Raw genomic sequence first — 26,752 nt, forward strand, 5'->3', positions numbered from 1 at the left:
AAAAATAAAATTTATAAGAATACTAATATTTCTTAATTATTGTCCGCTGTTTATTCATAATCTAGTAATCCTATTAGTGAACTGTGTTACGCGTTGGAAATTAATAGTATCTATATAAAAATATGTTTTTTAAAACTAAAACACTTAAAAACCGATATTTCAAATGCAATGTATAATTTGAATTCTAACTCACGGTCATGATCGTGATCTAAATTAAACGCCTTTCTTGCGTTCTGAATGTTGTGATGAGTTGCTTACTTCATGCGAGTAACAACGTGATATTTTAATTAAAATAGAAATAAAAGAAAAATGTGAGGGACATTGTCAATGGCAATGAAGAAAGATGTATTATTAAAGTTTTTAAAATAATTTAGTCTTCCAAATAATTTATAAATGTATTACTCTAATTATTTATTACATAATTTTACTAATATAACTATATACTGTGATTAATCATTTATTGTATCTATTGCAGGTGAGTTATAACATTTAATAACATAACATCAATTTATGATAGGTTATTAAAATGACATTACAAATAATATTTAAAAAATGAATTATTCCTTAATGTCCAAACTCACGTTTTTAAATCTGTTATCAAAGGACATCTACCATTCGTTTTAATTTTTATTTAGTTATTAATTAAAATGTTTATTAGATATTATACATTTTAATGCTTAATGACAAACTACACCTTAGTAATATAATGTTTTTGTAATTGTTCCATCTATATAGTCATGTACCTATTTTATTTAAATTATGAAATCTTTGTCTAGTATTTATGTCTTTGAAAAGTACTTGAGTTTTATTTTTTCTTTCAGACATGTCAGAACATGTTGAACTGCATCATTTACTTGATGGTGATATTGAAAGTAACACAACAACACAACAAAAACGATTTTCAATTCTAATGTGTAAATCATGCCCTTATCTTGGTTTAATATTGGCAACATTATCATCATTATTTTTTTCATTATGCAGTGTCATTGTGAAGGGCTTAGTGGAAGTAAATCCAATGGAATTGGCAGCATTTCGGTTCGTGGGTGTATTATTACCAGCAATACCAATTGTAATATATAAGGGTGAACATCCATTTCCAAAAGGACGTAGATTAATGCTAATACTAAGAAGTTTTGTGGGGACCACTGGCCTCATGTTAAGTTTCTATGCATTTCGGCATATGCCATTAGCTGATGCATCTGTTGTAGTATTTTCTGTTCCTGTATTTGTAGCCATATTTGCCAGAATATTCCTAAAAGAGCCTTGTGGATTATTTAATGTTATAACAGTCTGTTTAACACTGATTGGTGTAATCTTAATAACACGTCCACCACTAATTTTTGGACATACCATCGAGTCACTTTCAGATGGCCATATAAAAACACAACATGCAGATTTATGGGGAGCTGTAGCAGCTTTTTCAGCAACTCTCTTTGGTGCAAATGCATATGTTTTGCTACGAGCTTTAAAGGGCCTCCATTTCTCAGTAATTATGACAAATTTTGGATCATTTGCCTTGATTCAGACAATAGTTATATCTTGGGCTATAGGTGCATTGTGCTTACCTCGGTGTGGGACTGACAGACTTTTAGTTGTTGCACTTGCTCTCTTCAGTTTTGGGGGTCAAATACTGTTAACATTAGCTTTACAAATGGAACAAGCAGGACCAGTTGCAATAGCAAGATCAGCAGACATAGTTTTTGCCTTTTTCTGGCAAGTTTTATTTTTCAATGAAATACCAAATCCTTATTCAGTAGGAGGAGCAATTGTAGTTACAAGTTCAGTTTTATTAACAGGACTAAGAAAATGGGCGCTTTCATTACCAGAAACATCTAATGTTAAAAAATCCTTAGGTATTTTGGTGATGTGAATTATGAACTATAAATGAAAGAAATATGATTTCTTATTGCATTTTTTGTTTTCGTAATATTAATTTTAATAGAAAGAGATTGTTTATAAGTAGAAGTAATTTTGGCTTGCATGAATGAATTTTTAAAAATAAAGTGAGATTTATATATAATATGTATATAAATTTTTTAAATTTTACAAAATTAAATTGCTTCAAATTTAAAAGGATATCCTATGTTATAGCTATATTACTATGTTTCACAGTGAGATCGTACTGTATTATTAATACTGTTTTGTTACAAAATGTTATATTTTCCTAATAAATTAATGATTGTCATTACAAATTCTAGTCTAAAACTCAGTATTATGAAAGGAACTCTTCAGACATATTTTAATGTACATTTGTTACGTGTAAGTCTTCATTTCATGTGATATACTATAATGATGTTTGTATTCTACAGTATGCACAAGATAACAAAGCACTCTCTTATATTGTACTATACTTTTAAAATAATCAATTTTTATGCAAATATAAATATTATAGTTGAATTAAAATTAGATATTGCACAAATGTTAAGAAATATAAGTTTATTAAAACAAAATATATGTTATTTAACATTTCTATACCAATATGGATTAATAAAATAATGAATGTTATTTAATACAAAAATTTCAATCTCTACAAAGTTATAAATTACATTGTTTATGACTTTACAATGTAATTTATATTTTTACATTGCATTATTTTATGTGCATGTAAAATATAAGAAAGTTTCAACATACATATTTGAATAGTAATATCCAGAAATAGGTATTTTATTATTTCATGTACATTGTTTTTGATCATAGACTAGAGTATATTATCTTAATATTATTTCAAAAAAATTTTGTAAGGAACGTTTATTCAACAACGAATAAATAGTGAAATATTTAAATAAATTCTAATTTATAGTACATAAATACAAAGTTATGTAAACTTGTACTTCTAAAATATTGTTGTGTATGATATAAATTATGATACAATAAAGTTTGTATTAGAATGTTTACATTAATTTATTTTACTACTAGAAACATTTTTGGAAACATATAATTTCAGTTTTTAAATTAAAAAAAAAAAATTAAAAATCTTATATATAGCAAAGCATATAAATCATAAAAAAGATTAATTTGTTCTTAAAAAAGTGATACAATTAAAACATTCTGTTTTACGTGTGAGGTTATTTATGATATTTAACGTAAATTGAGTTAATACTGAGATTATTCAGTGTAATATATTAGTTATAATATATACATTGCAAATTAGAATATGTTTTTGCTACTATACACAATATAGTTGAACAAAATTATAATATTTTATATATAAAGAAATATCGAGTATAGAAGAATAGTAGTGTATATTAAAAATTGTATATGACGCGAAACTTATGTTAGTGTAAGATTTTTTAAATTAATAATTGTCATACAGATATCGTGCTTATTATAATACATAAGCTAACATTAGCTTCTTGTAGATGTCTATATACGTATATGTATAATATTGGATAATTTCAAGGTGTGTGTCAATTAAATACACCTGACGTCTATTATTCATATATTCATATATAAAGCGTTGGCTACCTGATTTTACCTACATCAGGATCACTACCGTGTTCTACATCGACGCCATTCGTCGTAAATCATAGAATATTAGATAAGTTTAAATATTTAAAACAAGAAATGTATAAATGTAATAATATACACTATAATAGAAAATAGTAATGTGATAAATATGTAAATACTGACATGTCAGAAGAGATAATGAACTTAATATTCGTCGTATTTCCTAATAACAATATAATATGATAGAATAGAATATAATGGATATAATAATAAGCAATAAAGTTTAGAAAGCGTGGTATTGATGAGGTCAGTAAAAATTATTCTTTGATCCGTGATATATATGAACAATCAGCAAGAACTAATGGAAAATCGTAGCGCTGAAGAGAAATTCCGGATCGTCGCGATTTCTAAAGAGATCAACGATCCACGACTGTTACACTAATTAATTAATTCCTCATTCGACGATCCCATGCTATGTCTATTAGCGTAAGAAAGAACAAGATATCGTTTGTGTCCGTATGTATTCATTGATGTATTTACGAAGAATACTTCGTCGAGTAGGGATTTCACGCAAAGCAGTAAGAAGAATAATACATGGAAAAGGATTACGTCCTTACAAGGTTCACTGTGTGTAAGGACCTCGTAGGATGGATTATGCCGCTTGACGAAAATTTTGTCACTGAATGCTAAGAAAATTAGAATGTAATCAACGCTGTCTTGAAGATATCTTGTTCACTGGAAGGACTGCTGTTACTATTGCTACTGAGCAATATTCGGAATCATCAGAATGCTACAATTTTCGCGTATATTCACATTATGATATAGAAATTTAATCAGGACCGCTTGGACAGGCCCGGTTTATTCTATACCTGACATTAACATGTAAATAAAATCAGTTTGAAAATTAAAGTGATTGATATTATACGTTCATGAGTAAATGTCATTATTTTGTGTTATATTTGACTTTAAAATATGTCTTTCCTTGTCTTCTATATATTAAATTTGACAAATTTGTAGAGAGCATCAAGCTGGGTCAACTAATGTTATAACAAATATTCTCGATATCATCTTAATATTTAAAAAAATACAAGGTATTAAAAAATCAAACTACTTATATTCACCTGATCAAACCCTGGAATAAATTTTATTTTGAACATTTTTTGATGAAGTCAGTAGGTAATGAGATGTTCCAGATAGTCATTCTTACTAATTCACCCTATATGTACATAACGTGTATATAGCATATACGTGAATGTTTATATATACATTCTTTATACTGTTTGTTACACAATTATCTAAGTTATCCTTCGGGTACATATCCGCTTTCTTCTACAAAAAGTATTTGCTTTTATGAACAAAATTTACTACAAGATATACTGTACATATAATTTCTTTTTCCATTTGCATTGTTAGCAATTGATATGAAACCGAATTAGCAAAATTAAAAATGATATTATTATATAAAAATAGTTTCTCTAATTTGGGAACGAAAATATTTTAATGATTAATTTATTTCTATGAGTTAATTTATAATTGTATTACGGCAAGATTTTTCTGCTTTTATCCATGCATGCATGTATTTTTGTCAATCTAATTTAGAATCGTTGATCAATTTAGAATCGTACAACATAATTAGTGAAACACTGTATATATTTCTTGCACTACAAAAGTTCTATGTAAATGGAATGTGATACAATTCATCACAATCCAATTTTTATATTCATGGATAAAACAATGAAGGCACAAATATATAAAGAAAATATTTTACATGTATATAAATATGTTTCATAATCTTATATGTTCTTACATCTAAAATTTGTAAAGTATATTTTAATATCTAGTGTTCAATTAGATAACAAATAACATTTATAAAACTGGAATTAAAATTCGAAAACTTCAACACTCTAAACTTACAGTAAAATGAACAGAATACATATATGAGTAAATATGTTTCCGAATGCATCAGAGTAGGAATAATCCCAGTTTTGCATTTTTATAAAAAACATTGGAATGATCTAAGTATAAGGCCACTCAGTTTTTTTTGAGTCCGTACATCCAATTTAAAATAAGACGCTTATATTAGTATTTCATCCTCTTATGTTATTCATATATACACTTTCTTTTATCATTGAATAAAGGCTTCTACTTAGAATGATAAATTAAGTTATTAAATCTAATTATTTGCATTATATACATATTAAAATGATTAAAATCAATTGAAAAATTGATATTTTATGAAATGACGAACAATGTGTTAATTAACAACAGATTTCTTTGCTAATTATCCAATTGAATGATAAAATATAATTCTGAAAAGATAGTTTTATACATTACAGTTTTAAATCTCTATTCACGGTTTATGCCATTAAGTAGAAATTTAAGTAAATTAAAAGTAAAACTTAAGTACACTTCATGCGTTTCCTATATTAAGAACTATAAATATTATTTTAATACTTCAAAAATATTGCTGTTTTCCAATAATGCTCTTATATATCATACTATCATATCATCATATAATATACTCCATACATGTCTTTTCAACAGATTGATAAAAAATATATGTATACACATTGTATTCAAGTAATGTAAATACTAAAAGAAAATTTTCTTATATAATACTTTTTGTTTCTATTGCAACTAAAAGTATCATGCGAAAATTTTTTGTTATTATATTCCGATTATAATTATATATTATGCTTTTTCATTAATTATAATTTTTTGTTTTACATGGATCAATTTGTCACTTTAATACCTTCTGTATATAATATTTGTATATAGCTACAAAAAGTATTAAAGTAAGAAATGCACATTATTAAATAAGTACAAAATTAAACAATTTAATTTTGATTCATAAAAGGAGAGATATGTTCTTTGCTTATGTTTCACTTTTGTATTAATACTCTCTTTTATATATGAAAAATATTTTTAATTTTAATGATTTTAGTTATAGAACTGAATTTTAGAAACAATATTGATCTAGTAAGAATAAGTGATAATATTACAGAATGATTTTAATGGAAAATGTATGTATCATATTAAAAGGCACAATCTTCTATGAAAATGTTCATTTCGTGTGAATCTAATATTCATTTTGGTGCCTAATTCAACTAAATTATCATTAAATTATGTAAACAGTAGCTACCATGATTTCATAATGCTTCATTTCCTTTAGCACATCATTTTCTTATTGTCATGTTATATTTTATGCTTATTTATAAATACTTTTTTGGATGAACGAATATTTGAACCAATATTCAATTGAGCATGGCATAATATAAATAGAATTATGTAGTGCATTTATTTATAAATGTAAAACACCTTGATCGTGATTATAGTGATTTTGATGATGATGGTGATGATGGTGATAATGATGATGTTGTGAAGTTGAAGTTGTTGCATCATCCTGTAATGTTACGCCAGTTAAGTCTACAATTTCATCTGCATCTTCATCACTACCAGTTGCAGCACTTTGTGTCGACTGATGACTTCCAGAAGACAATTGACTATTACGTGAAAATGATCCACGTCTTGGTGCAGCTAATGCTGCTCGCTGATTTGCTGGCTTTACTGTGATTATGAGATTCGAAGAATTGGCGATCATCATATCTGTGACCTGTTTAAAATATGAAAAAATATGAGAAAATAGAAGTAGGAAAGAAGGTATAAGAATTACATGGAAATAAAAATATATAAATAATATATAACAATTTTACATACTTGATCTAAAGTTTTTCCAGCAACTTCTATACCATTCACTTCAAGCACTTCATCATTTACTGCTAAAAGACCTGTACTTTCAGCCAAGCCACCTGGTACTAATCTACTAATAAATACACCTGGTACTTTTTCAATCCCACCTCCTGCAGATGGCGGCAATATTCGAAAACTTTCTCCATCTTTAATATAAAATCCTAATGGTTTGTCAGAACCGTGTTTCAATAATCGTACACGACGACAAGTTTCTGGTAATATGTCTACATCAATTATTGCTGATACCTGTTATTGTTCATAAAATTTGTACTTAACATATATCTTGAATGATACACGAAATAATTTGTATTCATATAATTAAGACATACTTGTCTAAAATCGTGAGGATTAGATATAGCTAATGACTTTGGTTTTCCAGGTGTGCCACCAAGAATACTCGATATTAAATTTTTTGGTTTTATTGTCCCATATCCATTTATGTCTTCTAATCCATCCCCTATTACATAAAATAGTTTTTTGTTCTATCAATCTATTTACTATATACTTTGGAATAAATATTATTGCACTTAAATCTTATATTGAATTTATCTTTGATAATTATTTGTCATAAAAATTACTTGACCCTTTCTTTGAATAAAAATTCTAAGTAGAGGTTTTGCAGCCAGTAATGCCCTTGCCAAATTGTTGTCATTGTTAATGGGTAATAAATCACCATCGGTAGGATCTGTGTACCATATGAGGAAAGTTAAGTCAGGACCAATATCATGTCGCTCAGCCAATAACTTTTTAAAATCTTCATAATTAATTGCTTCATTACGGTTGACTGAAAATCTTATGATATCTGCATCAAACTAAAAAAAATTTTAATTTTCTGTGTAGAAAAGTGTTCAATAGCATAATAAAAAAGAAAGGACACTTGAATGTTACTACATGATACTTTTTTTCTGTTTAATAATAGTATAGTTTAAAGGATGGGACTCTAAATTAAGAGGTTACTTACTTTACTTTTTACTGCGACGACACTGCTGTCAACTTGATGATGAAGTTTGCTTTTTGACATGATAATTAATTTCAAATAAATTAGAATGTTCGAAGCAAATCCACAACTCACGAATGCGATGACGTGACGTCAAAAGCACCTGTTTGGTAGAACCTGGTAGAACGCAACTTGGCTACAACCGACTTCAGGTACAATCCGTGCTAACCATAAATCTGGCAACAGTGAATGAGTTCTGTCCTAATGTAAACATAACCTAATCAGTATGGTTTCCCGCGATTTTATGAAACGTTTATTTGTATTATAGTAAGTGATAATATTAATGAAATGAATGAAACAGTACTATTCGTCATATAGATAGCAACAATGAAAATAGTGATAATACTGTTAAAATAATAATACAGTGAATACAATGTTGACAAAACATATTTAAAATTCAGTTATGAACTTTCAAAGAAAAGTTATTTAATATGAAAAAAAATAAATGTTGGGAAAACTTCTCCAACGAGATTCAAAGATAAAAAAAAATCTTACCAGCATATTAACGTCTTATCGACCACGTAAGCATTTTTATTAAATGTAATCATATTTCAGAAAATAAATCGAGATAGTAAGTTTAATGAAAAAGCAAAAAGTTCCTGGAATGTCCTCTATTTTAATGTATCTGTTCACTATGCATATGATTTTATGTAAAGATAAATTAATATTTGGCAAAAAGAAATTGCCAACGTTTAAACAAATAACTCTTTTTTCTAGCTCTTTATATAATTGATTTAAAGAAAAAATTCTTTCTATGTATATCCTCTATCCCCCAAGATATTTAAAAAAAGTATAGCTTCTACCCTCAATTTTCAAATCTCTTCAATATTTTTCCAAAACTATCTTCTATACAAATATTAAAATCGCGGTGTGCGGGTTTGAAATTCCTCCTTGTTAATATTATTATATATGTAACTAATCTTATTTCTTTTATATGTAATTTTACGAATTTATATGTTTCCTTGCTTATTTTTAAACATTTTGTACAGAAGCAATTTAAACTTGCTTTACACAATGTAGATGTAAATATTTCAAATACAAGCATCGCATATCAAACTTTTCCAAAAACCAAAACAGATATCCACAAAAAATATGATTTTTATATATTACTTCTACTTCACTATAAATATATTTATATATAATTATTAAAATGATTGTACATACTTAAATAATTTTTTATAACAAGTTAATCACGGTATAACAATACAAAACTGAGATATCCAGAATCGGATCCCTGATGTTTCCAAGTACGGCGTTGCCATGTTGTTTAACTCTACGTATTTACCACGAATTATACCTGAATCCGAGTCGCCTGTATGTTGAATATACTACATATATATCAGAATCATGATATGTACTATGTACATATATATGACTGTTACTAGATCACTGCAATTTAATACTCAATTCATAAATCCACCGAATAAAAAAATTTTATATACTTTAAATAATAAGATTGTTTTAAATATTGATACTTTATTACTTATGTTTTCTATTTATGAATGGCGAAAATCACATTGTTTAAATATGTATTTAACATATCAATTAAACATATGTATAAACTGTAGATTAATACGCAATAGTATGTGTGTCGTTATATTCAAAGAAGGAGATTTTTATAAATAAAAAGATATCTGTCGATTGATATATAACAATATTTGAAAATGCTTAAAGAAGAGGCAATATTTTAAGTAAAATACAGAAACCAAAACTGAATATTGCAATAAAGTTGTGTAAATATTGTAATGAATTTGCACTGTAGAAGTATTGCAAAATAATATTACAAAGTAAGTATGTTAATGACTGTATTTAATGACTGTAATTAATGACTGTTAATCCGTCATCATATATTACTTTCTAACGGTATCTATATCAATTTACTCGTTACCAATTGATTATTTCAATTTTATTTGTTTATTCATTTTTTATTAATAATGCATTATTTTATTTATTCATATTAATCTTTTCAAATTGTTTTGTCATTAAAGGTTAATAAATATATGTATATACATTCATGTTATGTTTACTTCTATAAATATCATTTGCAAATTATGACTTTTATCCTTTTTATACCTTTTATAAATTTATTGTATCTTGTAGAATTTATAATATGTAGAATATTTTACGCTCTAATACTATTTCAGTACATGTTCAAAATTTATCAATTTTCAATATTTCTATATTATTCACATGTAGAGTGAAAATATGTATATTTTACAATATTATTTTTTTCCAAGGTATATTATTAAAGCAGATTTGTGGAAAGCAATGTCTTTATTAATTGATGCAAAACCATCTGTCTTAAGCAGTAATGTAAGTGAAGATGTATTAAACAAAGACATTTTATGGAAAATAGAAAATGACCTTAGCATCGATGAAAAAATATCTATTTTATTTTTGATGATAACTGATTATCAACATAGCTTCAGAGAAATTTGTGATTTATTACAAAACTATAAAAATCACAAAGTTTATATACTTACAGAATTTATAAATAAACATCCTGAAAATTGGAAAAGTAAATTATTGGAATCTATATGTATTATACAAAATAGGCAAATTATACGAAAGTTGGGAATATCATTTGAAGATTTGGATTTATTGTATCTGCCAAAAAATGGATCATGTTCTAGATACTTAAATTTAATTGCAAAAAGTCTATATTTATTATGTGAAGCTCTTTCTGAAGATAAAATCAAATTATTAATGCAATATGTTAGAACTGATTTAACTGTATATGAAGAATATTTAAAAGATGTAGATTTTCTTGAATTACATATGTTATATTGGATGCAAGTAAATTATATTTCAATATATCCAGGTTTGTTTTTATCCATAAAAACTATTCTTTGTAATTTCATATAATTTCCTTGTTCACATAATATTTAATTATTTTAGATGGTAAGGCTAAACTTAAGAATTTGCTTAAACATTTAAAGATTTTCAAAGATTTAGAGCATATTTATGAAGATCTGAAAAAATATGAAAATCATCAAAATGTGTTAGATACACAGCGTACAAATTCTACTAATATATCTCAGATACAAACATTTTCCATGAGAGAAGAAGAATCTGTGTTGTCAGATGTGGAAGGAGAAGATATAAGAAAATTAAACAATGGCCTTTGTATTATTATAAGCCAAATGCGTTTTTCAGGTCAACAGGTATTGTATTAATAAACAATCATTTTTATCCCAATATAAATAAAATTATATAGGGTGTACCGAGAGTGTCTTACAACTACTGTAGCATTATTCTATAGCTCTGAATTGGTAGAGATTTGTTAAAAGGTCAATTTTGCAGCAACTTTTTGTAACAAATCTTCACTGATCCAGAGGTAGAGTCACACTGTGGTGGTTGTGACATTGTGCATATGCATAACACTTTTGTTTCAGTTTGAAACCAGATTTGGAACTGTAGCTGATCGTATGAAACTATCAGAAACATTCCAAAGATTTGGTTTTACCATTGAGGTGTTTAATGATTTAACCAAAGATGAAATACTGGCAACATTAGAAAATATTCCAAAAGACTTTGGTACTGATTATGATTGCATTTTTGTATGTATTTTAAGTCATGGTTGTAAAGGTAAAATGTAGTAAATTTTGCATCATAAGCATTATGTTGTATGAGTTATTAATCGTTAATGGTCATTAATTCTAGGTGGTATTATTAGTGCAGATGAAAAAGAAGTTAGCATTGAAGCAATTGAACATAAATTTTGTTGTATAAAATTAAAGGATGTTATTAAAGTAGTTATTATACAAGCTTGTCAGGGAAAGGTGACGGGTAACAAAAATTGTAATTTTATGCTATCAGGTTAAAACTTGAGATTGTGAAATCACAATAATTTTTAATTGCAGGACAAATAAATGATGATGTAAGTCATTTAGTTACAGATGGTCCTTTAAATTGTGAAGTTTCAAGTATTTTACCATACAAAAATTTCTGTATATTTATGTCAACTATGCAAGGTTTCATATCTGTTCGTCATAAAGAAGAAGGTAATATATAATTATCTCTATGTTATAGGTTAGAACTTGATATATTTATTAGGTGTATTATTCACACATCAGAAATTCATATTTTACAGGATCTTGGTTCATACAAGAATTTTGTAATATTTTACAAAATGGAGGAAATAAAATTACATTCCTGAAGGCTATTAGAAAAACAATTCAGTCGGTAATGAAGAAGAAAGGAAAATTAAATGGAACAAATTCCATTGCTCAATTACCTGAATTGAAAACATGCAGATTACTTATGGATTTTCAGTTACCAGATTACCGAGCAGATATATAAAAAAGGAAAGACAATATTATTGCCTTCAATGTACAAAACCAATAAAATAGAATAATAAAATAATATATTATATATATATCTTATAAAAAAAAAGAAAAAAAGACGTTTACTTAATAACCTAGTATCTTGCATAACCTAAAAAATTGTCGATATTTAGTTTGACTTGTTTCTTGTGTTTCTTTTTACACATGCATCGGTTAAAACCCGAATAATAAAAAAATAAATAATTTCAAAAATAGACATGAAACTAAAACCAGCAAAGACTCCTAAGAGACCACCAAATGTTGCTAAAACAAATATTAAATTTATATTATCATTAGTATTATTATTATTATATTTTTATTTAAATTCGCTTATTATTTTAATAAACAATTGATATTACCGAACAGATGACGCCAACTATAATGCATATCCCGTCGGAATTGAATAGACACTAGATCTCCAAAAAATATATGAATTATACTTTGATTTTTCCAGGTTTTACCTTCGCTACAACGAAAAATATGTGTTTGTAATTTATCTCATTCGTAATTATAAACATATAAATATTTTTGATTATTTTTTAATATTTAATAATAAAAGATAATATTATAATATATAATATTAATAATAAAAGATAGCTTGATAAACTATGGAGTTTGTTATTTTTGACTAAAATTAGAAAAATATATACATAATGCTAACTTTTATATATTTTTGCAGAAAATTTTTTATTATCCAATACTACTCTCAATTTATATGTACTAGTATTAAAAGCTTTCAATCAATTTCAATCAATATCTTATGTAATGTATATGTTTCAAGTATTTTGTAATAAATATACGAATATTTTTTGCTAAGAAATTCTTAAAATTACCTGGAATAAGTAGTGTAAGTCAGACCATCATAATAAACGCGTTTATCAAGATTTCCTGCTGAATTCTCCATGATATAACGATAAAAATTACAATCAGGTTTACAATTACAAGGTCTTTCTTTAGTATCCAATTCTACAAGCTGTAAAGTTTTGGGCGACATATCTGTTCCTGGCCAAGAGGTATCATACCAAACTAAAAATTCATTTCTATATATTCACTTGTTATAAGAATATTTTACACAGAGTATTATTATGCCATACTTTTTCCATATTCCTAGTTTCATAAATAAATCGCCAATAAAAAAGAAAGGCTGGAAAATTAATAATACTTGTGAATTACTTACATTTAAACGTTTCTAGGCATTCGACATCTCTTAAATTGCATACTCTGGTATCTGTAACAGAATATTATTTATCTTAAAGCTAACAGGTAGAAAAACGTGAAAGAATATTCCTAAATTTTGATTATTTTTTTTTATAGATAATTTTTGTTTTATTTCAGATCTAGTAATTATCAAAAGAAACGCTGCACTATAGAATATTTTGCAAGTTTACGAGATAAAACAAGTTGTATTTACAGCAAGCTAACCATTTTGCGGATAATAATATGGAATGCATCCACATTTTTTCTTAATTACAGTTGTTCGACAGTTCGTTAGACAATTTATGAATGAATATCTTGCGGGGACGAAATTTCTGTTCCAATCGTTACCAATCATTTTATTTGCTTCGTCATAAAATATGCATTCTCTCATGGTGGATTTTAGCTTTCTGATATCAAGGGTCGAATAAGTTTCTACAGGTTGGACAGTCAAAAACGAATATTCATGCTCGCTTATCAATTTACTCGGTGCATTATGATCAGGATAATCGTAAGGGTCGTGTAGCATGATCTGTAAAAATATAGTAGACGTTACAAGAATCGAAGATTAGATTGGGCAAAAGAGAACTCAAAGATTGTAACAAAAGAGTATAATTTTTAACAGTCTCTTTTCACAATCAGAAATTAATACGAAATATTACCTTTATTTCCGTAGATTCCATAATATCGGCATCATTATTTTCGACATCCAGATTAAGCAATATATTGAGTCCACTCTGATATCCACACGATGTCATTTTATGTGGTTTTATACTTCAAATTTAAAAGAGAAATGTAAAAATTTAAAAGAGAAAGAGAATAAAATTTATAATTTAAACAATAATATACGAAACAATGTACTAATATAGATACTTAAATCTAGATATATATATATATATATATACTTTGGATTTTCCATAATCGAATCGTAAGTAATATAATTAAAGCTGCAACATAATCCATCACGGCTGATACTTGATCGAAATATGGTACTGCAGTTTTCAATCTTCGATTTCCACTTACACGATTCCAACAAACTTTGACAATTTCGCGTAACCTGAAATTCAATCTCATTTACATCCAACGTGCTTTCTTTGGTGGCACTTTATTTAACAATCTCGAATAGCTTTGATTCGATAGATACGAATCTATGAAAGATATTTGCTAGCAAGTTTGTTTTCTCTGTATTATGACGCTGTATGATGTTTCCTATAATTTTGTTACCTACCGAGTTCATGATCGTTGGTATTGAAAGCTTATTCATGTCAAAAATGTTCTGCAATCGCGAAAGATTATTTCGAACGCGTGATCCGTATATACCAGGATATAATAATTCGTTCAGTAATCTCATTTCTCGAGCTATAAATTCCTTCGACAGACTCGATGGAAATGTCCTGTAAAAACAATAGGAAAAAGCTATTGTACAATTTAAGTGGTTTGCTATATCTATACAGTATAAGCTAACACAAAATAGAAGATGATAAAAGAGCGGCAGTAATGAGTATAACGGAAGTTTACACGATAACGATTTTAATCAAATATCGACAACGAAATACAGGTGAAAATGCAAATGAAAGATCTACAAGTTACTGACTAAATCTTTACCATAAATATAATTGTGTGATATATCATCAATCGATCATCAAGAAACAAGGATTATCGTTAAATCACGATAAGAGATTCTATATAACGAGTAACAGGAAGTTTAATCGACGATTAAGAACGAAAGAGAAAAGAAAAATAAAATACTCACAAGTTGTCGGTGAATTTTTTTGTTAATTGAAGAGATACGGGATTCATATCGCATACCGTAACCGCTGGAAACGGATAATTCCATATTCCATGATGGGTCGTTTCGATGACCGAGAGAACTAAATGCTGCTCGTAATAATTCAGAGTAACTTTCAGCATTCCGATTGCAATGCACAGCGATGAGACCACCATTATTGCCCATGCGATTCTACCGAAATGAACGCGGAACGAATAGTATCGTGATTACATCGCGCTTCGATTTAATTGAAACAAAGGTGAAATTAAGTTCCATTAATGACATCTACTTATAATGTACCTATACACGGCTTAATCAATAGGCTAAATGAATTTTGGAATTCGTATGTTAATGGTTTTTGAATCATATATTGATCGCTCTTTATTGCTTTTTGACACTCGAATAGCTTATCTGTAGTAGGTGTAGCAGGTACATGTATATACAGATGACTACAATTGAAGTGGCATAAAAGTAAATGAATTGTAAAATACGCATAAAATGTATATAACTATTTTTCGACTTTTTTTCGAAATTAACTTTGAACGATCGTAGAAATCAAAAGTTTGCTTGTTTCAGGGTTAATTACACTTTGTTTCTGTTCGTTCTCTTAACATTGATTTTAATTAGTTAATTCACTGAACCTATGTAGGTTGAATTTTATTTGACACTTAGTATTACTTAAATTGTATACATAGTTGCATGTAAAATATTTTTTTCTTCCTACATTTTACTGTTATTACTTTGCTTTAGAATATCGTTATATTATATCTATGTGATATTTAACGAATCGATAAAATAATGGTTTTACTCACCTTTCTATCGTAGATCGTTGAGGTTCGCAAATATATTTGCAACCATGAAGTCCCGTTTCGTGGCAAAACTCCGAGACATGTGTTTTTATGGTGTAACAAAATTTTCGTACGACCTTTTTCAAGATATTGCCACAACTTTGCTTTCGTACGCGTCTCATGTTTCTAAATTAACAACGGGCTAACGTTTCCATCTATTTTAAGACTGCTAATATTGCACGAACTTGTTTTCTCAATCTAATTTATTTGTTTTAAATTATTAGTGTTTCCCACTGGTGGTTGTCGAGAAGTTCGATTAAAAGTTGCGATCAAATAATCCGTAATTGCGAAAACTGTCGAAAGATACTCTGGTTAGAAGATCAATTACATGAATTGATTACATAAATTCAACCATTAATAATTATTCGCACGTGTAATAAATTTCTTGAGTTTCAGACGTCTTCTTCGGTTTCAATGACCATCAATGATTTTACCTACGTAGCGTTGAAGGCACGACTATCGAATGAAAGGTAGTTGTATGCCAGTTCCGATGCTTTATTTACGAATACACGACGCGCTGCATGCGATGTCGTATAAAAAATTCATTTCATTTTTTCACTGATCATTCTCTGATAAATCCAGATGCGAGATACGGATTTCCTGGCCTCTGGTTACAAACGATTTTTAACTGCGTGCAATAGTAAATTATTGATCACATGCAACGCTAACTTAACCTAACTCGAACACGTGCGACATTTACGCAGGAGAGTTCATAGAAATAATCGCAGGTATAAAAGAATTTTTTAGTCTAAAACGAAGAAAAGTAGATCGATATTTTTGCAACAGTCTCAAAACAATTAGTTTGTTATTTTACATTTTAAGCGATTCTCTCTATACGTGCATAGATATTATTAAATTAAGTTCTTGGATATTAATTAATTACTAAATCGAGTAACAACACACGAATGTTATAGTAAAGTATTCTTTATTTATTTATTTATTCTTAATCCCTGCTTTGTGCCTTAGGATGGCTCCTGATTTACATTCTACTTGTTTACAATATATGCTTAACCATATTTATACTATAATCATAACTAACAATCTTTCTTATTATTACCTTTCTTATTAAAATATCAACCTACTGCTAAACACCTAGTGTCCTATTGTTATTCATATTATCGTCCCTAACTCTACTATGTACTACTTCATTACAGCTTAGTTTTTCGTACATCGTTGCAATTTATATTTAACTTCTATTGGTGTAAAATGTAAATTAAAAAAACGATGGTATATCTTTCAGACGAAACAACATCGATGCCGAGGCTGTTAGAATTTGACGGATGTTCTCTGGCGAGGGCGATTTCCAGCTGATTTTATCTCTTTTGTCTCTCGCGGATCTCCGCCGCGAAATTTCTCTCGTAAGCCCGAACTGGTGGTCCGAGCGGCGAAAATTCCTGTTCTTTTTTATATTCCAACCACTTGTCCGATGTGCTCCTGCAAAATGAAAGCGTGTTATTTGCCGCGAATAGTGGCGACACTCGATTCTTCGGCCAGGGTGAAGGATATTGGAAACGAAATGCCCCAGCTTGTTCGTCGCGCGCCTCGTCGCATCGGCACGAGTGTACTACTCGAGGCCAGCAGCGGATGGAGAAGTCCGCGGCCGAGTAGTCGGCCGAGTGACTCGATTCTTCGGATATTAAACTCTGAAGATGCCGCACTTCGCCGCGGCATCTGACTCAGCGAGTGTCATTAATAACTTGGAGAAGATAGATAAAGTGCTAAACACCGTGAGCTGTGTGCTCGAGCACACGTCATTACCCTGACTACCGAACAACTCGATTAAAGGGTTCCTAAATGCACCGACCTTGTCGAGGTCGCTACTCACCGCCAGCTTTTCAAAGGCAACTTTTTCAACTCTCCGTGGAGTCTTCTCCCGCTGATCGAATATCCTCGATAAAGGAGCGACGATTTTTTTCCATTAAATATAGTAATCGCGTGTAATTTTACATCACGCGGAAAGATTCATAGCTACGGATTATTCGTTCTCATTTTCTTCTATTCATTCAGACTTTTAATTCTTTTTTTGTTCAAATTTCTCTTAGAAATCAGACTGTTTTTTTTTTCAAGTAGAATAACAGATTGTATTAATATTATTCTAGTAATAGATACAGAAAACACAAACAATTTGATTTATTTAAATTGTACAGGTTAGAAGGTGAAATTTTTGTTTGAAATATCTCTTTGTCAACGTAGAACGAAATTCTAACATTTTTTAGAAACAGTTGTGCGAGATATTGTGCGTTGTACTCGTCATATACATTTATAATTTCAATTCAATTTTTAATTAAATTTATCTCTCCGTTGTTCGTAATTACCAATAATTTCAACGTAATAAATTAATATCCTTTTGCCGAGAGTTAAGACATTAAGATACGATTGCTTTCAAGGATAAAAATTCCACGCTTCACCGAAGCAGTACAATTTGCAACCTGCTGATCTGCATAATATCTTTATCTCTGTAAAGAAATCGGAAATTTAGTAACCTGTACGTTCCAGTCCCGTCTATGATATATGTATGCCCAGTATATCGATATAATCCAATATTAGGGTGATTTCGCGGCACCCTAGCTCGAATGGCGAAGAACTTTCGTCTCGCGGAGGGCAAATGTTTTAAATCGATGGGCAAAGACAGGAGGGAAGGAAGCTGGTATTTGGCACCATCCTCCGGGTCATTTCTTGCCGCTTAAACGCTTTGACGGCTGAAATGGGAAAACTTAGTAAAGAGCAATTTTAGAAGCAACGCGTTGCTTGTGTATCAACTCCTACGATTAAATAAACGAAAGTGTTAATTCCAAATGATACTTCAAAGGTATAATAAAAGTTGAGCATCAACGTGTTGAGCATTTAATACGTTGCATGTATCTATCCATAACACGCTGTTACATCTAACTACGATATTATTGAAGTTAAATTTTTATCACTGGGAATATTAGGTACGTGTTTATGGTCATATCAAATATTTTTCAATCCACGTACTGTAAAATAGCGAAGAAAAAAAGAGATATTTTCAAAACTTTGTCCGTTAAATATCAATTGAATTTTATTTGAAATACGTATCTTATTTATTAATTATCAGATGGAGAAAGAATAGATCGAAAGGTGATCGATTTGTAGAATACCTGGCATAACATAATTGAACTTAATTATATGAATTTAATTAGTTAGAAGCCTCGTAACTCAATCACAATGAAAATAGATATAAGAGACAATTTGAGCATATAACGTAGGATTTTCTCATAGTATTTATAGCATTTGTATTTGTCAATGTTTTAAATGAACGATTAATGCGTTTTCAAAATATAGAGAAATCGAACGAAGAAATTGAAATTTTCCTTTTAATATGGAAAGATTAATATATAGATACATATATCGACGTTTAAGTAGCGGATTAATTAACGCGATATCGATATTACTATTATTAGCGATAATTAAGCAACAAATAACAGCAAATGAAACATAAGTTTAACGCGTGTTCGATGCGTTAGGGTGCCAAGATTTCTCGATGTGTACGTGTAGTATGGTAATTTTAATTATGAGATAGTTCACTGCGATGTCGGTTCCGCGCAGAGAAAATTACTGCACGTGGAAGGGGTGAATCCGGTGGATGGGGTAACAATGTATTATGTGTTCCCCTGTCAACCCCTCACGTTAACCACAAACCCCTTCTATTCACCCCCAACAATTCGTTAACTGCTATCGAATTGACTTTAACCGCCGTAAGTTGAAAGTGCAACCCCGTTACCTTTAACAAAAGTTTACAATCGCCTCGACCAGACGCGAGCAATCGTATTTCGTTCCTTTGATTGGTAAAAAAAAAAAATCTACATGATAAATAACAGGATAATATAACAATTTTTGGCTTAAATTAAAAACAGATTTTATCATTTTTCAGAGGGCAGGAAATAATTAAACGAAGCTCTACGAAACATTTTCAAATGAAAAATCAAAATAATTAAAGATCGCAAAATCTTTCGAATGATCGAGAACTTTAAGATGTTGTTAGATAAATTATGAATGAAATTTCGACGTAGTAAATACACGGAATTAAGATAAAATTAAATTAAATTAGATTAAAGATTACTGTAATAATGTAAGAGAATGGTATTAAAACAAACATTGGCTATGTATCGTTTTATTTAAGCTCACAAACGAATCATAGTTTCGTCATCTGAATTGAAGATATACAGGGTCGTACAAGCGGAAAGGAGGTGATTCTATGCGAAAAAAGAAGTCGAAAATATAGAATAAAAATTTTTCGTTCGAGGCTTTGTTTTCGAGAAAATCGACTTTGAATTTTCGCTCGGTACGCGTGCACTTTATCACGTCTCGTTATAACGCATCTCACTGTAGATTTTTAAAAAAATTAAAAAAAAACAAATGAAGAAGAAATTTTTATTCTATATTTTCGACTTCTTTTTTCGCGTAGAATCACCCCCTTTCCGCTTGTACCACCAGTTACCAACCACCCTGTATAAGAAGCGTAATTCATGAAATAGGAATGCAGCACTCAACATATTCTTATATCAATTAATTTAATCAATAAATAAGATACTATAAAGTAGCCTATCTCTAAAGTATTATAATCTCTTATGTATTAGCTTGTACTGGTACAGTTACACTTAAGAAGCGCACGCTATAATCTATAAATATTACTTTCACAGCAATAGAGCAAACTTATATTTGCAGTAATCGAACGAGTTTATATTCTCTGGCTTAAAATTGTTTAAGAGATATTATATCAGCCAGGTATCGTGAAACTTCCACCAAGTTAGGCGAAATCGAAGTGGCTCCTATCGTGGTATATGTTCAAAAGTAGCAATAAACTTACCCGCGTGGGAGGGTTTCAAGGATGAATTGTTTAAAACTACCCTGTCGCGTGTGAGCTCTCGTTGTCGAGAATGAAATGAAAAGAGGTTATAGATATGAAGAGTTCTGGGGGATTTGTAGCCATCTTCTATACGGCATCTGTATTATACAACCGATAGGAAGGGAGCAACGTATTTCGCGGAACATTGAGCCCCATGGACTTTAAAATACATCCGAAACCGAATCTGTCTCTCTTTCTGTGTACTCTGAAAATTTCTCCCCCCCCCCTCCCCCCATCTATACACTCGCTGCGCTATCTGTTTTCTGATCGTATAATGTTACCCTTGCGTTGCAATTTTTATAACATTTTCTGTTTATGGAAAATAATTTAATATATCGTAAATTAAGAAGAAACAATATTTTAGAGGGAACTGAGATAATGTATAAATAATTAAACAAAGATAATCACGTTATTGTACGAAAAGTTTTGATGAACAGCGAAATATAGTCGACAAAATTTTATAATACGATCGACATAAATGTTTAATCGACAAAAATGTTAGGTACATTTGGATAAGCTTTAAGGAGTAAAATTTTGGCTGTGAATCTCTCAGAAGCTAAACTGATCGATTCAATTTTTTATAAATTTCCTAATTTCGTTATGCATATATAATTTCGTTATGTTATTTCTGCAAGTTCATTTATAGCAAATTCGAAGGAAAATATTAAGGAATATTTGTAACGCATTACCATCTTAAGAATCGCACAATACTCTTTTAAACGTGCCTTACGAACTACGTTAGAAAAACATACCTCTCTGATTTTTTCTCGAAAAGAAGAAAAGGAGCAAGCAACGATACTGGCAGCATATTTTGGAAAATAATTTATGTTCGAATAATTAATCATTCTAAAATTGAAAATACCAAGAAAGCTTCGTCGCTGAACTATTTCAGAAGGAATATCGATAAAGTAAGGCTCGTCGAATCCGAACGCACTGATAACGTTAACGAAACTTAAAGAGGTATAAAAATACTTCCGAACATTTTTGATTTGATATGTCAATTAAGATAGCGAGTCTTATCTGTCGCTATGTGCCTTGTGCGCTCAGCGCACGAGAATGCGTAACAGAAGGGAAGCACATAGAGGGTAATACATAGAACACATACATAGGGGTTTGCACGCCGGGAGAACTTTATGGGGGCTTCGAGTATATTTCCTGATTGAGCGGACTAATCCACGCAAAGGAGGTTTTATCGTCGAGGTATACGTAATCGAAGGGGGTCTCGTCTCCATGCGAATGTCGCGTGGATAAGTAATGTCAGAATCAAGAAGTTCCATGAAAAAATTATTTAATTACGTGCATCGAACATTTTTTGATATTTATGTCACATAGAAAAATATACCTGTACCTTGCCATACATAAATCGTAGCTATGCATCTAACATCAAATACAGATTATTATTTTTCTTTCAATCAAACTCGATCGTAAAATATTTTGTTAAAGAATTACCCTCGACCAATTATCGTCCTAATGCCACGTATACGCCTGAATAAAGCATCACTTTCAACAAAGTTCGTCTTAGCGGCAAATCGAGAGACGCTCAGTTCGAACTCTGACGAACTTTCCCTCTGATCGAAGTTTCGATGGTTACCATCGAAATGGACAATAACGAGAGAAGTCTGAAATCCCGTAGAGTGTTTATGCAGGACCATTTCCAAGTCTTCTCCCTATCCGTTTCGCCGCAACTATACTATCGCGGGCACAATAAAAATAGACCTCCCGTATAGGTTAGCCCGCTTACTATCAGGCCGCAAGTTACGATTAAAAGAGCGAGTCGCAGACCCGCCCAGGCCGTGTCTCGAATTCTCAGTTTCTAGGAAGACTTGCAGGGGATTCGATAGGAGTGCCAGAGGGGCCAAAAGGCCAAGCTCTCTGGAGGACTAGCCTTTACCCCACGCGGGTTTATGCTTATCGTAAACATCGCCGCAGACAAATCTCGTGGCAACCCGGTTCAATGGATGGGAATTCGTGTGACGGTAGCGCAGAAAAACGCCGATATAATGCGACGAAATTGTAAATACGAACTGGGGATGCCTCGACGAGAACCGATGAATACGTCCGCGATCTCCGTGATTCTCTCTGGTTGCATGTACCTTTAGAAGATACCGAGTACTGCGCATACGGTGTTTTACGAATGTGGAATAACGCAAGAGATCAGGCTAAAGATCGACAATGGTAGGTCAAAGTTGTCGCATAATGATGTTCCACTAACGTATTGCGATGATACCAACGAGAGAGGAGATTGCAATTTTGTACGTGTACATATACAAAATCATAATTTGCGTGGTAATTATTGTTAGGGAAGTGATACATTTACACTGTACATGAGAGTGTGTGTGTAAGGGTTAGAGGGCGTCAAGGACTTAGTGGAGACAAAAGACTGTTGCCAGATGTTAGAAGAATCTAGGCTAGTCGGTTGGCAACCAGCGTGCGTGCAAGACGTTCTTAGAGAGGAATATAGATGTATAACTGTTGTATGGGAAATATAGTCAATAATTTGTATTCCCAAATCCTCGAATTTCCTTAACAATTATACGTATGTATAAAATTATAACGTAATTACGTGGAAATGTTGCCACTGTAACGACCGTTTCGGCTAGTTTCGGCCGCAACTTTCACATCAAGAATTAATAAAATATGATTTTTACTGTGTTTGTAGGAAAATTTAAGGAAGGTGCTATAAGACAGGGCGAAAGTTCATTTCTCTGGTTATTACATCTAATAGTTATGAAATAATTCGAAATAAACGTCCTTCTCTCATACGAAGATGAAGTTATCCGAGTATCCAAATAGCATCATCGTTAGTTCATGATTAGATAGTCAAGATTCTACTATACAGAGTGCCCAAAAATAAATGGGGAATATTTTGGAGACGATTTCGGCACGTCTAAGCAATAAAAAGATGCTCGTACGAACATGTGTGTACTATTTGATTTCGAATATAAGCTGTAGACGGCTTTAACGTTAATCTCGTCAGGCCCGGTCAGATGAGATGGTTTCAAAATTTAATTCAAAATTGTCCATTCATTGTTACTTCTTTCGTTCCTCCAGCTTTGCGTAAATTCTTGTATTTTCTCGATTTCTCAATTTTTCTCAATATAAGAGTTTACATAAAGTTAGACGAACGAAAGAAATAACGATGAATATACAATTTTCAATTAAATCTCTGGCTGGGCCTGGTAAGATTAATGTTAGAACGACTATGCTATTCTCTCCATATGCCCAGACGTTGCTCGGATTTCCTGGAAACCTTGTCCAATTCTCAACACCCTTAATGAACGAACGAATTATGTATCGCGATACAAAATTCGTTGCAACACGAAAACAAAGTCCAATCGGATGTTCGTTTATATTTGTAACTTTTAATAAATAGTAATTGCTTTGATGCGTCCAGGTAGCTGCCACATATTTACCACTTATTCCGCGACACCCTGTATATATCCTGATTCTGAGAACATTTTGAGTACCCGACTAAGGCTAATTCCTCTAACACCACTTTGCATGTAGACCAGAGGCGAAACTGGCAGCAGAGTACGCGCGAACTCTGATCTTCTCCAATAAAAACGGCAAGAGGGTGTTGGCTATGCGGTCAGTCTGGCCACTGGTTAATGTGTAGACATTTTCTGTTCACGGCTGTATCAGGCCGAAGAATGAATATTCATCAGTAAACACCGGCAGCGGTTTGCAAAGGGTTCGCGAGAGGGTTGTACGCGGAGATAGAGAAGGGAGAACAAGGTGGTTCACGGTGGTTTGGACAGTACCGGGGGAGATCTGCCGTGACTTGTGCAGATATAAACGTGGCTCCGGTTGAGAGGGACATTGTTTACGATATTACATCTGTAATACCGGTCAAGTGGCCAGCGTCCAGTGGTGTTCCGTAATCTCTTCTGTGCCAGGACTTTGTTCCTGACCAGATACAGCACGTCGGGCTGCTCCAGCCCTGGTAATGACGGTGGTCTCGTAAGTGCATTAAGGATAGCATGCTGGTTTAACACGTTTCTCAAGTATCTGCTGCAGTATGCACGTATCCTTGTTGCCTATGCAGCGTTACGCTGCGCTCGGATGTTATATTTTGATCGTTATCAAAAGTTGGGAATAAAATATGTAGCGTTAGTCACGATGTGATATGTTTCACGATGACATTCGTGCATGAATTATGAATAAATGGCTTTCGCGAAATTGTTTAAGAGACGAAGATGATGACTCGAATAGCGATATGGATATATGTTGGAATAGATTGAAACGGATGATAAACTCATCGAGTTTGTCTCGTTTCAGTTATAATATGCTGTCTCTTTTCTCTTAATCTTTTAAAATATATATGCTCAGGTTAATCGTAAATGTTCATTGGTATTAGTAATCCAAACTTGGAAATTCATCTTCTAAATAGCAATTGATATGTACAGGTAGTAGAATAAAACACAGTACTATACTGAATTGCAGGATTCTAAAGAATAAGGGCGTTTCTGATGAAATTATTTTTTGAGATATTCAGGTTCAAAGTTTCATTTCGTTAATAAAACAGTAATACCGATGGAATATTTTTCCAAACAAAGTTGAGTAAAGTTTATTGTCAGCGAAAAATGAAATGACGACAAAGTACACATTAATTTTAATCTGAATAAAAAACGGCGTGATATTAAAAAAAAAAGAAAAAAACGATTCTGGACGCCTTTCCTCGCCAAATTTTTTGTTTCTTCTATCCAATTATCGCGATATATAGTTGTTAATTTATCGACACACGGTCAGGTTTATAGATTCTAAAAATGAAACGAGAGGAAAAGGGACATTTTTCGAGAAACGTCCTAAGAACCCTTCGATTTATAATTGCTATTAATGTACCGTAATATTTGTTATCCTATAAAAAGAGATTAAAAACGGTTGGAGCTTCGAAGCTTTTACTGGATATAGGTCATCAATGAATAACATTAGCCGTAATCGGAATTCCTAAATTCGGTTTTTACCGTAACCCGCAATTTACTGTTAATTAATACAGTGATTTTACCGATACCAACTGTCCGCCGCAGAAGTCGCTGGCCGAAGGACAAACATCGCCGTAGCTGGGGAGGACGATGTTTTGATTCTGGCTGTTATAGAGAAGACATATATCACTGGTCCACCCCATTGCTATAGATGCCAGTAGTTAGGGTGGCGAGCTGGGCCCGAATGGACACGAGGCGATTTATTGCCACATTCGATATATATGATTATTTAAATCTTTCCCAGTTGTCGCAGTCATTCGGCATTTTCGTGCGTCGTGTGCTGCGAATTTTTCAGTTTAAGTCGTTTTTAGAAAATATTCTCGAATCGTATTCAACATCGATCTTTCTACGATAGATAATTTACCAGGAAGATGAGTAGTAAAAGAAATTGTAATGTTTGAATGATATTTTCAATAAATGTTGATATGTAATCAAAGATTGACTATTTTCTCCAAGTCGATGTACCTTTTAAAACAATTGAGACGTTGAAATATGAAATGTGAAAATTTCTACATTATTTAGTTAATATTATTCGGATTACATATTATTTGAAATATTTGCATTTCATTTGTTG

The 26,752-nt window shown here is 31.0% G+C and overlaps 5 protein-coding genes and 1 long non-coding RNA gene across 9 annotated transcripts in view; 3 read left to right on the plus strand and 3 right to left on the minus strand.

Annotated features, from left to right (window-relative positions):
• The first annotated feature begins 174 nt into the window (after window positions 1-174).
• Window positions 175-2,192, plus strand: LOC117214684 (solute carrier family 35 member G1). 3 transcript variants are annotated; one of them, XM_033460901.1, is made up of 2 exons: window positions 175-475; window positions 822-2,192. In XM_033460901.1, exon 2 carries the CDS (start codon window positions 824-826, stop codon window positions 1,868-1,870), a length of 1,047 nt encoding a protein of 348 aa, XP_033316792.1. In that variant the 5' UTR covers window positions 175-475; window positions 822-823; the 3' UTR covers window positions 1,871-2,192. The 3 variants fall into 3 exon arrangements, with proteins under 3 accessions (XP_033316792.1, XP_033316793.1, XP_033316794.1); XM_033460902.1 differs by having other exon boundaries at window positions 205-395; XM_033460903.1 differs by lacking the exon at window positions 175-475 and adding an exon at window positions 583-603.
• A 764-nt stretch (window positions 2,193-2,956) lies between these two features.
• On the plus strand, window positions 2,957-4,403 carry LOC117214686. The gene is made up of 2 exons (XR_004488924.1): window positions 2,957-3,083; window positions 3,360-4,403. It is a non-coding gene; the product is annotated as an uncharacterized LOC117214686 (long non-coding RNA).
• Window positions 4,404-4,940: 537 nt separating this feature from the next.
• LOC117214685 (partitioning defective protein 6) lies at window positions 4,941-9,455 on the minus strand. The gene is made up of 6 exons (XM_033460904.1): window positions 9,359-9,455; window positions 8,159-8,395; window positions 7,781-8,009; window positions 7,527-7,654; window positions 7,165-7,443; window positions 4,941-7,060 (listed from the first exon to the last, which is right to left on the minus strand). Exons 2-6 carry the CDS (start codon window positions 8,216-8,218, stop codon window positions 6,749-6,751), a joined length of 1,008 nt encoding a protein of 335 aa, XP_033316795.1. The 5' UTR covers window positions 8,219-8,395; window positions 9,359-9,455; the 3' UTR covers window positions 4,941-6,748.
• A 289-nt stretch (window positions 9,456-9,744) lies between these two features.
• Window positions 9,745-12,500, plus strand: LOC117214682 (caspase-8-like). 2 transcript variants are annotated; one of them, XM_033460897.1, is made up of 7 exons: window positions 9,745-9,981; window positions 10,432-11,015; window positions 11,093-11,358; window positions 11,590-11,782; window positions 11,858-11,983; window positions 12,058-12,198; window positions 12,288-12,496. In XM_033460897.1, exons 2-7 carry the CDS (start codon window positions 10,463-10,465, stop codon window positions 12,494-12,496), a joined length of 1,488 nt encoding a protein of 495 aa, XP_033316788.1. In that variant the 5' UTR covers window positions 9,745-9,981; window positions 10,432-10,462. The 2 variants fall into 2 exon arrangements, with proteins under 2 accessions (XP_033316788.1, XP_033316789.1); XM_033460898.1 differs by lacking the exon at window positions 9,745-9,981 and having other exon boundaries at window positions 10,463-11,015; window positions 12,288-12,500.
• Window positions 12,501-12,564: 64 nt separating this feature from the next.
• LOC117214683 (sodium channel protein Nach-like) lies at window positions 12,565-15,686 on the minus strand. Its single transcript, XM_033460900.1, has 9 exons — window positions 15,467-15,686; window positions 14,942-15,107; window positions 14,619-14,770; window positions 14,376-14,487; window positions 13,942-14,245; window positions 13,697-13,747; window positions 13,353-13,545; window positions 12,879-12,985; window positions 12,565-12,783 (listed from the first exon to the last, which is right to left on the minus strand). Exons 1-9 carry the CDS (start codon window positions 15,655-15,657, stop codon window positions 12,650-12,652), a joined length of 1,410 nt encoding a protein of 469 aa, XP_033316791.1. The 5' UTR covers window positions 15,658-15,686; the 3' UTR covers window positions 12,565-12,649.
• A 1,703-nt stretch (window positions 15,687-17,389) lies between these two features.
• Window positions 17,390-26,752, minus strand: part of LOC117214711 (chromatin modification-related protein eaf-1-like) — a 79,143-nt gene continuing 69,780 nt past the window's right edge. The window contains exon 5 of the mRNA XM_033460983.1: window positions 17,390-17,763. The gene's annotated coding sequence lies outside the window, so the exon portion shown is untranslated. The remainder of the gene's footprint in view (window positions 17,764-26,752) is intronic.

Source organism: Bombus bifarius, unplaced genomic scaffold (genome assembly GCF_011952205.1).
Source record: "Bombus bifarius isolate JDL3187 unplaced genomic scaffold, Bbif_JDL3187 scf7180000009243, whole genome shotgun sequence".
NCBI classification, from domain to species: Eukaryota; Metazoa; Arthropoda; class Insecta; order Hymenoptera; family Apidae; genus Bombus; species Bombus bifarius.

Coding starts and splice junctions, on each gene's coding strand:
- LOC117214684 (XM_033460901.1), top strand. CDS start 824: ATGTCAGAACATGTTGAACTGCATCATTTACTTGATGGTGATATTGAA.
- LOC117214685 (XM_033460904.1), bottom strand. CDS start 8,218: ATGTCAAAAAGCAAACTTCATCATCAAGTTGACAGCAGTGTCGTCGCA. Junction 7,655..7,780: donor AATTTTTATTCAAAGAAAGG/GTCAAGTAATTT, acceptor TTTATGTAATAG/GGGATGGATTAGAAGACATA. Junction 7,061..7,164: donor CTGGAAAAACTTTAGATCAA/GTATGTAAAATT, acceptor TATTTTAAACAG/GTCACAGATATGATGATCGC.
- LOC117214682 (XM_033460897.1), top strand. CDS start 10,463: ATGTCTTTATTAATTGATGCAAAACCATCTGTCTTAAGCAGTAATGTA. Junction 11,016..11,092: donor TTATATTTCAATATATCCAG/GTTTGTTTTTAT, acceptor TAATTATTTTAG/ATGGTAAGGCTAAACTTAAG. Junction 12,199..12,287: donor TGTTCGTCATAAAGAAGAAG/GTAATATATAAT, acceptor CATATTTTACAG/GATCTTGGTTCATACAAGAA.
- LOC117214683 (XM_033460900.1), bottom strand. CDS start 15,657: ATGGTGGTCTCATCGCTGTGCATTGCAATCGGAATGCTGAAAGTTACT. Junction 13,748..13,941: donor ATATTATTATCCGCAAAATG/GTTAGCTTGCTG, acceptor ATTCTGTTACAG/ATACCAGAGTATGCAATTTA. Junction 12,986..13,352: donor ACTTACACTACTTATTCCAG/GTAATTTTAAGA, acceptor TTTTCGTTGTAG/CGAAGGTAAAACCTGGAAAA.